The following is a 15,063-nucleotide window of genomic DNA, read 5'->3' as shown; positions in this document are numbered from 1 at the left end:
CTGTTCAGGCAGGTGAGGCCTGAGTCGTGGAGTGCCTTGGTGTGTGTGTGTGAGGAGTTTGCATTGAGTGTGTTTGTGTAGTGGAAGCCAGTGTAGTGTCCTAAGGTGTGGTGTTATGTGAGTTCTGTGTGGCAGGTTGAGGATGAGTCTGGCTGCCCAGTTCTGGATGGTCTGTAGCCTTGTAGTGAGTTTCCTGGTGAGCTCTCATGGTACAGAAAGGTCTCTCTGTTATTGTTGGGAGTCCCACCCTATGAGAACTGCTTGAGGTAACCATGTAGCTTGAGTTTAGTGGTGCGCTCTGATGTCTAATATATTACTTTGGCATAACTCCTACAGACGTACAGTATTGGCTAAATAGGATATCCACTAAGGCGGTCAGCTTGTTTTTTATGTGGTCCCGATCTTTGGTTGTTTGTCAGGTTGTGTTCCTACATCGACCACCACTACAATGTTCTATAGCTACATTGCTACTACTACATTTATTGCTACTACCTGGTTCGTTTTCCATGTTCCTACCTCCCCCTACATGTACAGCGACTTTCTTTTTAAAAATATTTTAATAATTATTTTCTTAATTGTAATCAGACCATTTCTGTCTTGTGCAATTTAAATGTTTTATTTATATGCATCAGATGACTATATATGAGTACATATCAGGATTTAAGTGCTCCCTAATTATGTTGAATAAAGTGAAAAAAGTAGGTCTCAACCTACTAATTTGGCAGTCCAGAATTCTGTGTGCATTATTTCAGTTTTGTCGACTTGCCAGTGACAAGTGTTATCACTTGATGTCAGAAAGGTGCAATCAGTGGGAGTCTCTCCTCCCAAGTTCACTCATAGGGGCTGATTACGATGGCGATCTGCCCGCCATCAAAAGGTGATTTACCCACCGCCATATTATGATGGCGGTGGGAATCACTATTTTTTTTCCATCGACGGTCCGAAACGTTTCTGCACGGCAGTCCTTTTCCGCCCGCCTTGCGGAAACCGGAACCAGGCAATCATTGTGGCGGTGCCTTGCAGGCACCGCCGTAGTGATTACAATGGGCCTCTCTGCCTGTCTTTTCGTGGCGGATTCTCCGCTGCAAAAAGGCAGGCGGAGACTGGCTTTGGGGGCCCGTTGCTGGCCCCCGGGTGGAGAGGGGGGTCAGTTGTGCACTGGGCCCCTCCATTACCATGCACAAGGAGGAAGGCACCACGCGGTGCCTGCCACGTTTTATGGAGGGAAATGCACAACATGGCCATTTCACATTGTGGCGGGTTGCTGCAGCCACCAGTACCCGCCGTAATGTTAAATCGCCAGATGCGACCGCCGCGGTGGCTGTCACATCATAATTAGGGTGGCAGGACCGCCCCATTTCAGGCAGGCGGTCCCGTTACCGCTAGGGTGGCGGGCAGACTAAAGTCTGCCCACCATCCTAATGACCTCCTAAGTATGAATGGATGAGTTCATCTAGTTCAATACAAGTATATTTTGCACAGGATCATAAGAAGGCAATCAAGGTATTTCTTGACAATGTTTTGACCGTCTGCTGGTACTTTGTGTGCATTCTAAAGGCGTGCTCATTTGACACACTTTGCATGGAGAAGTGGTCTGGATGTTACTGTTAAAGTCAGGCCAGTCAATTTGCTGCCTAAGCTGCAAGGGTTTGCCTGGTCTTGGTTGTAGGAGGTGGACCATAGTTTCCTGCACAGTGGTGCAGGCTGTACATAGCACTCTCTTATTGAGGTATAAGAATAAAACCGTGGGGGTTGATTACCCCACTGCCAAAGCAGATCAATCAACCTGATAAGCTGTAATATGATTTCCTGTGTTTCAGAAGTCCAAGGTTCGCCTCTCTCAGGCGCTCAGCGACCTCGTCGTTTACTGCAAGTCTGTCCATTTCAAGGGTTTTGATCGCGCTGCCGCCCACGGAAAACCCTACGAAATGTCCTCTTTCAGCGAAAACAAGGCCCGCAAGCTGATCAAAGATTCTGGTAAGTGTTGGTGAGGTCACGAGGCAGCATGGACAGGGTGGCATGGGGGTGAAGTTGGGAAGGGCGACAGAGCAAAAATCTCGGGCTCCAAGGATGTCAAAACGAGACCGGAGAGATGTAGTCCTTAAAATGAATACTTGTAGTTAAAATGATGGGCCATCCCTTCACTAATGTCTGTGTGCCCATGGAGACCTGTCAGAACCAAAACTCCATTGAATTTACTGGGGTTATAGAGGGACTTTGAAAATGAGGTGTGGTTGCTCTCAGACAAGGCAATTTTACCATATATGGTACCAAGGCTAAGGTCCCCAATGAATCCCTGCTATTTTTGGGTACAAGTATACTTTCCTAAACCAATCTTTCAGATGTTTTCAGTTTTAAAGTCAGCTGCACATTGCTTTTAAACAATCTTCATCTATGCACCACATGAATGACTACAAGAATCGATACACGGGGGTCTCACTGCGGATCAAGATCTGAATACTATAAATGCTGAAGATGCCTTGTTGAGCTTACATGAGCATCTTTTTTTTTATAGTTTATGTAAGGTAACCCGACTTGAGACTCCATAAGAATGGGAGTGTCTTCGTGATTTGTCACTAGAAAGACTCCATTAGAGCTTACAGGTGTATTGAATGAAATGAAATGAAAAGAGTTTTTATAGAGCGCGAACAGCTGCCCTGAGGCGTCCAGGCGCTTGTAAATAGGATGAACCTTCTGCTGAAGTAGATCACTGTTAGTTAAAAAGAAAGGTTTTTAATTGTTTGCGGAAGGTTGGTAAGTTGGGATTAGACCTTAGATGAGGAGGAAGAGAGTTCCACAGCTTAGACGAGTTGTAGGTGAAAGATCGGCCTCCTGCCCTGGATCTTCGTATCTGTGGGACGGCAACTAGGAAGGCTTTGGAGGAGCGAGGGTCTTTCTTGGGGTGGTACGGGGTGATCAGAGAGTGATTGATCGCCGGACCGGATTTCCAAAAGGCTTGGTGAGTGATGCACATGGCCTTGAACTTAATTCTTTCCCTAACGGGAAGCCAGTGTAGATACCTTAGGCCAGGGCTTATAGGGTTTCTGTGGGGGATTTCAAGCAGTGTGCGGGCTGCACAGTTTTGAATCCGCTGAAGTTTGTTCTGGCAGTATTCAGGAGCTCCTAAACACAGGGCATTGCTGAAGTCAATACGAGACTGAATTAGACCCTGGATGACTACCTGTTTTGCCTCGAAGGGAAGAATTGGGAGGATCTTTTTCATCATCCTGATCATTCCAAAGCATGTTGCTGATAGTTTGGTGACTTGTGTGTTAAATGTCAGGGATTTATCTAGCCAAATTCCAAGACTTTTTATGTTGTCTTTGGGTGCAGGGGGGGGACCTAAACTAGGGGGCCACAGTAGCTCTATGGTGGAGGGGGCTGAGGGGCCGAGGAGCATGAGCTTGGTTTTATCCCCATTGAGCTTTAAGCATGACTTTGTCATCCAGCTCTTTACCTGTTCCAGACAAGGAATTAGGCTGCTCTGTGCTTGCTGGCTGTTCTTGTGCGCAAGGGAGACCACTAGCTGGGTGTCGTCCGCATAAGTGACGATCTTAATACCATGCGGACGAAGAATGTCACCCAGTGTTCTCATGTATGCGTTGAAAAGCGTGGGGCTTAGTGAGGAGCCCTGCGGCACCCCACATCCCAGAGGCTTACTTGAGGAGACTGAGGCTCCTTTGAAGACTCTGAAGGTACGGTCTTTTAAAAAGGACGTGAGCCAGGCTAGGGCTTCTCCTGAGATTCCCAAGCTCAGGAGGCGGTAAAGAAGGATTTCGTGGTTCACCGTATCGAAGGCGGTGCTAAGGTCGAGGAGGTTATGCAGTAGTAAGACTGAGAGATGTACAGGGTCATTATATTTCAATGTAGTAAGACTCTCTTAAAGTTTAAAGCGTGGTTAGGTTTGCTAGTAGTGAGAGGCCAGTACTGTTCACAGAGCCTTTGAAATTTGGTAGTAGTACCTCTACTTTAAACTTTACCTGGCCATTTGGGGTTTACTAGCACTAATAATGAACTAATGTCTGCAGGGCCTTTGGGGTTTGGCAGTATTCAGGTTCCAATAATGTTTACAGGACCTTTGATGTTTTGCAGTAATAATGATTTGTTAAGGTCTACAGGGTCATTGATGTTTGGCATCAGAATGACTCAGTTGATGTTTACAATGTCCTTAAGGTGTAGCAGTAGTAAAACTCCATTTAATGTTATAGTATCTTTAGATTTGTCAGCTCTAGGCTGCATTAGGTTTATAGAGGAATTAATGTTTCTCAGTAGCATGACTATGTTGAGGTCTGGCAGTAGTGAAATTGCATTGCACTTTACACTAAGTATCCACCTCAAGTAATGATCACAGTCCTTGTCAGGGCAAACCCTGAAAGTCACTAAAATAGTCGAGCTCAACCCCCTGGTGACTATGGCACAGAGAGACTGGCTTTATTTACAGGCAATGTGTAAAATGTTTATGCAGTATTAAACAGTAATTAACCCCTTCCATGCTCATGACGAGCTCAGTTCGTCATGCAGTACACTGCTTGTGTGCTCATGACGAGCTGAGCTTGTCATGAACAATGGGAAATCTGGAGTAACAGCGCTCAGGGGGAATTGCCTTAGCACTAATGTGGTTAAGTCAAAATGCAAAACAATGAAAATCACAAATTAGACAAATAGAGTACAATTTTATACACAAAGTGACACCAAATTTACACAAATCCAATAAGGGGAACCAGAGACATGAATGTTTAAAGTTGTAAGTAGAAATAGTGCCAAGAAGCACAAAGTTGTAGTAGAATAGGACCGAGAAGCAACATTGACGCTGACCACGATGGAGTGCGGGTCAGATACACTAAGCAGGATCATCCTAGTCAAAGATTTTACATTCTGACTTAAGTACTTTAAGACCCAATCCACCTCAGAATTACCTCCCAGGACATTAGAGGAGACACTTAGAGACTCACGGGGTGGCAGGCAGAGACCAGTGCAGGTCCAGTTGCCACTGTTCAGCAGGGCAATTTGAGGAAAGCCCATGTAGCTTGTTGTGTCCCTGTAGCTTTAACAGGAGGTCATCTTAATGATCTTGGAGTCCATTTGTGTGACTTGGGTACAAGAGGGAGTGCTGGTCCCGTCTTCTAGGCTCTTCTCAGGTCTCAGACAGGTCACAGACAGCAGCTAAAGTCCTCTTCTGATCTTTCATGAGTGTTCTGAAGTGGATACATGGAGATGCCACAGTTGTGCCTGGCACATGTTATTGAGAATTGTCACATCTAGGGCCACTCACCTCAATTACAAGGACTTCTCCTGAAGCATAGATATTCCACCACTTCCCCTTAAGGGTTAAGCTTTAGTATCAGAAGAGATGACTGATACCGGTGACTAACCCTTAGGAGTTAAGGATTTAGCAAGAGAGAGAGAGAGGAGAGGAGAGGGACAGATTTCCAAGAGGTGTTGCCTACCCCCAACTTCCAGGGGAAGATGTCCAGGGTATTCCTGTCGCAGTCAGCAGGGCTCAGAACTAAAGGTGGGAACTGACGGGAGACACAGCTCTCTCTCAAAATGGATCAACAAAGGCAAGTAGGGGAATACGTTTGGAAGCTGTATTTATAGCCAGTCATACAAGTGTATATCTGGCGCCTTCTAGAAGATTACTACGGGCCCGATTCACAGAACTAACTTAAGACAAAATCCTAAATTTACTACCATTTTGGTATTCACAGAAGGCACTTACTCATTTCGGTATTCACAGAAGTTAGGAGTCCTAACTTCAGGACTCCTAAATGCCTTCTGTGAATACTGAAAGTCTTAAAGATGGAATTTTTCTCAGTTTAGGAGTAGTAAAGTTAGGAGTCCTAACTTTAGGACTCCTAAATGCCTTCTGTGAATACCGAAAGTCTTAAAGTTGGGATTTTTCTCAGTTTAGGAGTAGTAAAGTTAGGACTCCTAACTTTAGGACTTCTAAATGTCTTCTGTGAATATCAAAAGTCTTAAAGTTAGGATTTTTCTCAGTTTATTAGTAGTAAAGTTAGGACTCCTAACTTTAGGACTCCTAAACTGAGAAAAATCCTAACTTTCGGTATTCACAGAAGGCATTTAGGAGTCCTAAAGTTAAGACTCCTAACTTCTGTGAATACCGAAATGAGTAAGTGCCTTCTGTGAATACCAAAATGAGTAAGTGTCTTCTGTGAATACCAAAATGGTATTAAGTTTAGGATTTTGTCTTAAGTTAGTTCTGTGAATCGGGCCCTACGTGTTTCCTGTCAATTAGAATGCTGTCTCCGGTGGGAAACTGAGGCAGGAAATTGAATGTTGAGTAAACAAACATATTGAACACTGGAGCCTTCCTGGCTATTATTGAGTGTTTCCAATTAGAAGGCTGTGTCTGGCAGGAAACTGTAGCTGGGAGTAGAGGCCTCTAATTAGATTAGAACAAATAAACTACAAGAAGCATACCAGGTGACCCTCTGCAGGAAACGGAAGCTTTTTAGTAATCAGCACCACCTTTTACAGCAGTTAAACAAATAAACAACAGACAAGTATCAGGCAATCTTGAGGTCAGCTGTAAACAAAGGCTTTTAACTAATCAGTAATACTTGTTGGCATTAGCACTTAGGTAAAGAAATCGGCAAACAGTTGCACCTGCCCAAATAGAAAATAGTATAAAGTGCATAGCAGAGTATATGGTATCTTCCCAACGAAAAAACTGTGAAACGTGCATAGCAGAGTACATGGCACCTACCCAACTAGAAAACAATGACAACAATGTGGAACAGTAGCACAATAGCGTCCACCTACAAGGAAAGAACATGCTCACACAGCACTCACAAATGGCGATGAGATCGCATTTAAAATGTTCATCAAGTAAACTGAAATCCCATCCAATTATTCATAAAATAGAAGATTTATTTTCCAATTCATGATTCACATTCTTCATATGATACTTCTCATATTTAAGAATCCATAATCATTGGGCATTAAACTTGTATGCCAGAGTACCAGGTAGCATAGACTCTCCGATAAACCTTCGTCAGGAGGAATTTCCTGAAGAAAATTACAATTTACTTAATGAGCTAAAATCCAAGAGCTCTTGAATTCAAAGCAAAAGATACGCTAATGCTGTAGGTGACCAAAAAATCATGCAGAGGATCAGAGACTGTCCGAAATTTTAAATCAAGTGCTGAGTAGAGCGGGGCAAAAAGAGAAAGAACATGAAACACCCAAAGAGTGAACAGTGTAAAACACAAAATGAATGTGCGTGACCGAATGAACAGACAATAATCGTAGGTATAGACAAGTGTACCTAGAATGAAACTTCATGCATCGTTTGTGATATAAAGATGGGAAATTATGCGAGCTGACGCTCACGTAAATGCGAGTGAAAAAACACGTGACAAGTGATATTAAGAAACATCACGTATATGCACAAAACCATTGTGCGCTTTACTGAAATAAGTGAAAACTGCACATAAGCGACCGTAAAAACAAAAACGCGTACCTGCTACTAAGTACAACCCTCGGCATTCTAGTAACCAAGTGTGGTGTAACCCACTTCTCTCGTAACCCAGAAATGAAATGCCGGAGGATCCGGAAGTAAACCACTATGCAACCTAAACACTGAAAAAACACTTGCATGCAAAAGAATCACATCGGTGAAGCTGTAAAAAAAGGTTTCAAAAAGACAAATAAGTGCATCCAAATAGTCCCGAATAGAGAAATAGACCATAGAAACGAAAATGGGAGAATAGAAGAGATAATCCTAATTGAACTAAAAAATGTGGAGAAAAGCGAAGATGCATGTCAGCAATGTAATGTAAAACAATAGCATGCATAAAACAGCATAAAGCACATGTTGGAAAAAAATGAACAATGGTCACTTACATAGTGCAGTTCTAAAAATGATAAATAGCAACTAAATTCTAAACGCTCATTTAACCCCATTGGATGTACAGATTTTAGTTTGTTAATCCAAAACAATTCACGTTGTAGGAGAAAACTTCTGTTATCTCTCCCTTCGCTTAGTACTATTTGTTCCAACACCATAAACCTGCGTTGACTGATGTTATGGTTCAACTCTAAAAAATGTGCCGCCACTGTAGACTTGGTATTTTTTGTTCGTATGTTGCTTTTATGTTCCGTGAGTCGGGTCTTCATTTTGCGTTCAGTTTTACCAACGTATGGTAATCCGCACAGGCATTTCAATAAATATACTACGTTACTGGAATCACAAGTGGCGGTTACTCGTAATTTGTTCGGGGTACCTTTGGTGGGATGCATGATGGTAGTACCCTTAATGGGATGTATGACGGTACCACGCGTACTTTTACAACGCGTACCGTTACAACGCTACTTTTACCACGCAAGTCGTTAAAACGACTTGCGTGGAGGGGCGCTGGATAGTAAATTTTTTAATTTACTATTCCAACTCCAGTCCCCGTGGACTCTAGGGAAAGGAGTTGGATAGTAAATTAAACTATTTACTATCCTGGAGCGCCCCCCAGCGCAAGTCGTGGTAACGACTTGCGTGGTAAAAGTAGCGTGGTAACGGTACCGCGTTGTAAAAAATGCGTGGTTACCGTTGTATACCCCCTTAATGATGTTGTTACAGCTGCCACAATTATGACAAGGAACAGTACCTCTATATTCTGCTCCTATTGAGGGCTGCTCTTGTTGAATAATTGTTGCAAATTGTAGGTACGTTGATATGCAAAGATTGGAGGTTGATGGAAAATACCCTTGACAATAGCTTTAAGGGCTTTTTCACTGCAATAACATCTTCAACATTAACGTTTTACATGTCTTGCATTTATTGCATTTAAATACCAAGAACCCTGCCATATGGGTATTAAGGTCTATTTAGGGTTGACTTATAAATATTTTAAAGTAAGGTTTAGTCATGTCAGAAGTAAAATTTGCAGTTAAAATTAATTTAAAGAGTCAGCAGGAGTAAAGTGCAAAGAGTTCTACTGCCAATGAAAACTGTCACAGCAAAAATCTGAGGGAATACTACGCAAAAGAATGACATTTCCAACAGGTAATGAGTAGGAAGACTCCATTAAAGTTTACTGGGTCATTCAGGTATAGCAGTAATGAGACTTCATTAAATGTCACAAGGCCTTTCAGGCTAGACATTAAAGGTTCCTATAATAGTTACAGGGTCTTTGAGGTTTGGCAGTAATCAAATGACATTAAAGTTTACACGGTCTTTGAATGTTTGCCGTAATAAGTCTCCGTCTAAAGTTTACAGGGTTATGCCGGTTTGATAATAGTAAGACTCTACTTGTTACAGGGTCTATTGGGTTCGACAGTAGTGCATCGTCATTAAAGTTTACTGGGTCTTTGAGGTTTGGCAGTAAAAGATTCTATTAAAATTTACAGGACCTTTGATATTTGGAAGTAGTAGGACTTCATCAAAATGTTAAAGTTATTTGAGGTTTGATAGTAAATAAGACTTCCATTGTTACAGGGTCTTTGGGGTTTGTCAGCAGTATGGCTCCAGTAAAGCTTATTGGGTCTTTGAAGATTGGCAGTGAAAGACCCCATTAGAATGTACAGGATCTTTGATGTTTGGCAGCAATAAGACTATATTATGGTTTACTGGGTCATTGAGGTTTGACAGTAGTAAAACGTTATTAATATTTAGAAGGTCTTTGTGGTTTGGTGGTAAAAAGACTCCATTAAAGTTTACAGAACCTCTGAGGCTTGGCAGTAATAGGACTCCATTAAAGTTTACAGGACCTTTGTGGCTTGGTAGTAGTAAGCCTGAAATTGTTGTAGGGTCTTTGGGGTTTGATAGTAGTGTGGCTTCATTAAAGTTTACTGGGTCTCTGAGATTTGGCAGTAAAAGACTTAATTAAAGTTTACAGGACCTTTGATGTTTGGCAGTAATAGGACTCCACTAACGTTTACAGGGTCTTTGTGGTTTGACAGTAATAAGACCCCCTTAAGGTTTACAGGATCTTTGATGTTTGGCCGCAATACGAATAATAATGAGGTGGAACGTGGGATGCCAACTTGGTAAGTATTGTTCTGATCAATACTCCAGTCTGTAGCATGGAGTGTGAACAGGAGACACTTGGTTTATCTATCTGGGTTTTAGATAAATAGCCGGAGACTTACACTGCACCATGAACACGATGGTGAAGATTTACAAGCCCCATGCGCTACATTTACGCCGCTGTTGCGTCACTTCTGTGACGCAGCGGTGGCGTAAACCATGCGCCATATTGCGTCTTATTTACAACGTGACACATCTAGGCAGATGTGTCACGTTGTAAAGCTCTGCGCCACATGAAACCTGCGCTAGGTTTCATGTGGGTGTTCCGGCGTAGGGTGGGCATTCCGTCGCAGGAACCCCTCATAAAAGTGACGCAGTGAAATCTACAAGATTTTTCTGATTCACTTTTATGTCCATGCAGCGTCAATACCCTGCGTCTGCTTGATGCAGCATGTTAGGCATAGGGTGCCCCTTTGCATTGCTGGAGCCGCGTCGCGCTTGCGACACGACTCCAGCAATGCACCGCCCCTACGCCACAGGTTGCGACATGCATTTACGGCTCCCTGCGCCGTGGTGCGCTGCATTGTAAATGCGATGCATTTGTGGTGGCGCAGGGAGGGAATAGCGTGTTGCATCTGTTCTGGCGCATCCCTGCTGATTTCCAGAGATGCGCCAGAACTCAGAAATCTGCCCCTCTATGCACATATGTTCATTAAGGTAGTTCCACAGATACCTCCTATCATCCACTCACTCTCTGAGTCCTGCTACATTACAAACAGTACACATTTGAACCCCCTTCCTGCCCCTCATCATGGGGTTGTTGTTGATTGCAAGAACTCTCTACAGTGGGCAGGGGAGAGGCTTGTGGCATGGTGGGGATATTCCTAGACCCCAATCATCAGGAAGAACACACTGTCTCACCACCTCTGTCTCTCTGCACAGGGAACGAGTTTGTCCAATATAACTCCCGGTTCCTCTCTCGGATCTACCCGAGTGGCATGCGGACTGACTCCTCCAACTACAATCCCCAGGAGATGTGGAACATGGGATGCCAACTTGGTAAGTATTGATCTGATCAGCAGACAGTGCAGTGCTGGTTGTTTATTTTTATTTCTTAACTTATATTTATATTTTCAAAAAAAACATTACAAACAGGTCATGTTGAAGTAATAAAAAGTGAAAAAGTTGTGAACACATAGGCCAAGCCCAGTCCACCAGGGCTGGGCAGAGGCAGCTGAGCTCTGCATCATTGCCACACAGACATGTGGTCGGTAGCCAACATTCAGCTTCACCTCCAAATGACACCCAATGGGAAAAACAGTCTTCATGTTGACCAACCAAAGGACAGAATTCCAAAAGCTAGTGACCCATAAAGGGGAGTAGATGTTGGGGAGCAGGTAGAGTGCAATTGGAGAGGAGGTAGGTTCTTCAAGTGCAACAATACGTCAGGCATATGAAGGTTACATGGGCAAGCACAGTGCTTGTTTTCTGGCCTCACTTTGCTTGTGTTTATGTGCAGGACCTCACTGCTACAGATATACTGTGGAGAAACAACATCGTCAGTCGAGGTTAATTGACAGTTTCGTAGTTTGTAGAGGGAGTCTCAGCATAGCTGTGGCCCCTAGCACGGATGTACAACGTTACAATGCGTACTTTTACAACGCGTGCCGTTACTACGCAACTTTTACAACGCAAGTCATTACAACGAATTGTGTTGGGGGTGCTGGATAGTAAATATTTTAATTTACTATTCCAACTCCAGTCCCCGTGGATAGTAGGGAAGGAGTTGGATAGTAAATTAAACTATTTACTATCCTGGAGCGCCCCCCAGCGCAAGTCGTTGTAACGACTTGCGCTGTAAAAGTGGCGTGGTAACAGTTCAGCGTTGTAAAACCTTCGTTGTAGAGGTTGTTCCCCCCTAGCACACATGGCCTGACTACTGACTCTAACCATGAAGTGCTGAAAATCATGTTAATATGACAGAGATAACAGCAATACTTGTGTGTTCTATTTTCTAATATTTAGTAATACACTCACCTGATACACTATATTTAAAATGAGCCGTTTGGAAGTCTGACTCACCCTGCTCACAAGCAAACAACCATGGCACCACACATGTTTTGTCTCAAGACTTCAGGGAAAGTCCTTTTGGTTCTGCAACTCTAGTTTTACACTCATCCCTTTGGGGGTGATTAGTGGTAGAAATCCATTGTGTGACTTCACAAAGGGCAAGTTGAAGTCTCATTTATTCAAATAGCCACTGGGAGTCCACTCTGTATGCGTGAGTACTGGGGGTGCCCATGATTATTTGCAAGCAACCAATGGGGTACTAGAAGTTGGTTGCAAACCTGAGCTATAGATTTCTGCATTTTTGCTGCATTTGTGAGTATCACCTGGAGAGGCCACTCGAGAGGAAAGAAGATGGAGGGGCTGAAGATTGCAGCGTCACATCCTCTCATTCACTCAGTCTCTCACTCACTCTCCCCAGAGTCCCAGCGGAAAAGATACAGAAAAAATCTGGGCCCTCTTCATTCTCACTCAATTTTTGGATTTCACCTACATTCAGATGTCTCTGTCTGTTGGCAGGCAGACCTATTGCATCCATTACAGACTTAGGGCCTGATTTAGATCTTGGCAAATGGTTTACTCCGTCACACCGAAATATAAATCCCATAGGGTATAATGGGATTTATATTCCGAGTACGGGATATTCGTCACCGTTCTGACAGAGTAACCCGCCCGCCAAGATCTAAACCAGGCTTTTAGAGTGGGCTTTTTTCTGCCCCTAGCTCACTTTCTTTACTATCTCAGTTTCCTCCTTCTAGCTGGTGAGAGTGTGTGTTTGTGGAAAAGTGGAGGAATTTTACAATGTGAACAAATGGAGAGCTGAGGGAGTGCACGGATGAGTGATCAAGTAACTGAGTGCGACACAACCTTTGTTAGACAGAGCACAACCCAAAAGTATGTTATCACAGTGACTTTAGTAAATCAAAAACCCATGTGACATAATGAATGGCACAACTCGAAGATTGTCCAAAAAACAGAGAAGTCTTTAATTTGCGCGAGCCCCAAAGGAGGAGTAGCTTTGTCCGATAAATCGGAGTCTGGTGGGAAACAGAAGGAACAGATGTTGCAGGATATTCTGGAAGTCATCACCTCCGTCCGCACATCATTGGAGTCGCGTATAGACACAGTGTCCACCGAGGTGTCCCTTATCAGAGAGGATATGCGCTCAATGAACTCGCGACTAAAGGATGTCGAAGTCAAGGTGGCCTCCCTGGTCGAAGACACGTCAGAGTTGCAAAAAAAGGTGGAGGATCTGCAAATGCTGCAAAGCTCGAAGCGCAGTTGGATGACTATAAAGGGCGCTCCAGGTGCAACAACATACATATAATTGGGGTTCCGGAATGTGTGGAAGGGCCATCCGCGGACCTTGATCACTACCTACCTCCAATTTCTTTTCGGTGGAGCGGGCGCACCGGGTGCCTGGGGGCCGGAACCTCTCGCTACGTGGATTCGCAGGACCCCGCTATTCGGGGTCTTAAATGGAAGTATGGGTGGGAGCACCGCATTTCATTGTACACGGACGATATCCTGCTTTATCTCGCCTCCCCGGCAACATCTCTCAACATGGTGATGGATATTTTCCACATTTTTGGCAGGTTCGCAGGTTATTTATTTATTTATTTATTTATTTATTAACAGCTTTTATAGAGCGCGCACGAAGGCCCAAGGGCATCTCGGCGCTAAGATATCTGCAGTGTTTAACCAAAGAAGGGGAGACTGAGTTTACAGATTAAAAAGCCAGGTCTTAAGTTGTTTACGGAAAGACCAAAGTGAAGGGCTTGTTTTAATTGAGTGCGGCAGAGTGTTCCATAGTTTGTGCGCTGTAATCGCATCAATTGGTCCAAATCTGTGCTTTATGTTCTTAGTGGGCGACGCTCTCAGCTACCCCGGGAATGCCAGTTGACGGAGGCCATTGCAGGCTTCAAATATCTGGGTATCTGGGTGTCTAAAGATCTGACACGATTTTACAACACTAACCTCTAGCCACCGTTTGTGCTACCTTAAGTCTGATGTCCAACACTTGAAGTCACTCCCCCTGACCCTCCTGGGACGTGCTGCACTATTCAAAATGCTGTCCCTCCCCCGTCTTCTGTACGTGTTGCAGAACACTCCTCATCTGGTAGCGGCGTCGTATTTTAAAGATCTGGAGAGGACCGTGCGAGATTTGCTGTGGGAGGGTAGGCCACCTCGCATCGCCTTGCATAAGCTCACACAGGGGTGGTTTGACGGGCATATTGGGCACCCGACTTGAAAAGATACTATTGGGCCTCGCAGCTCTCTGCTATTAATCAATGTACTTATAGGTGGCATGACGACCCGGCATTTCGTATCGATTGTTGGCTTCTCCCGCGGGGGTGGGTTTGAGGGCGCGCTATATACAAAGTCTCAGAAACATATCTTGTCTGGCCCGATCAAACACGCTATGCAGATATGGAAAGATGCTACTAAAAGCCTGTGGTGGGATGGCGCACTTACCCATGCTACGCCGCTCTGGCACTGTGACCAGCTGGGTCGGCTGTCAGGTTCTTTGGGGTTTGACAAATGGGACACCATTGGTATTTCCAGAATTGGAGACCTATGGAAATCTGGGAACGTCATACCATTTGCCCAACTATGTCAAGAGTTTGAAATGGCTAGCTCTGAACAGTTCCGGTATCTCCAAATTAGACATGCACTACTCTCGGCTCTCCCTAAGGGCACACATCTCCCAGCATCCTCCCCCTTAGAGGACAGGGTTCTAGATGGTGACTTGCCCGAAAAGGCCATATCCCTCATATACAAGAAACTTATCAACAACATGGCTGATCCTCTGACTTATGAGGTAAATGGGACCACAACGTTGCAGGCTAGATGACAAGGAATGGCGTTACGCAGTGACTTCTCCCTGCGAAGTTGCCATTCCTCCAGACTTCGTCTGGTTCCGTTAAAAATCCTCCATAGGATATACGTTTCCGGTCCCTCGATGGTTCATATGGGATACGCCCAAGACAGTGGTTGTGCACGGCGATGCAGAC

The 15,063-nt window shown here is 44.2% G+C and overlaps 1 protein-coding gene across 1 annotated transcript in view; it reads left to right on the top strand.

Annotated features, from left to right (window-relative positions):
- PLCD4 (phospholipase C delta 4) overlaps positions 1 to 15,063 on the top strand; it is a 244,806-nt gene that overhangs the window by 182,254 nt on the left and 47,489 nt on the right. Inside the window, exons 9-10 of the mRNA XM_078683514.1 lie at positions 1,821 to 1,977; positions 10,925 to 11,041. Coding sequence (XP_078539640.1) covers positions 1,821 to 1,977; positions 10,925 to 11,041 — 274 coding nt within the window. The remainder of the gene's footprint in view (positions 1 to 1,820; positions 1,978 to 10,924; positions 11,042 to 15,063) is intronic.

This window comes from Lissotriton helveticus, chromosome 3_1, assembly GCF_964261635.1.
Source record: "Lissotriton helveticus chromosome 3_1, aLisHel1.1, whole genome shotgun sequence".
Classification (NCBI taxonomy): domain Eukaryota; kingdom Metazoa; phylum Chordata; class Amphibia; order Caudata; family Salamandridae; genus Lissotriton; species Lissotriton helveticus.
This window is presented reverse-complemented; position numbering and strand designations above follow the sequence as displayed.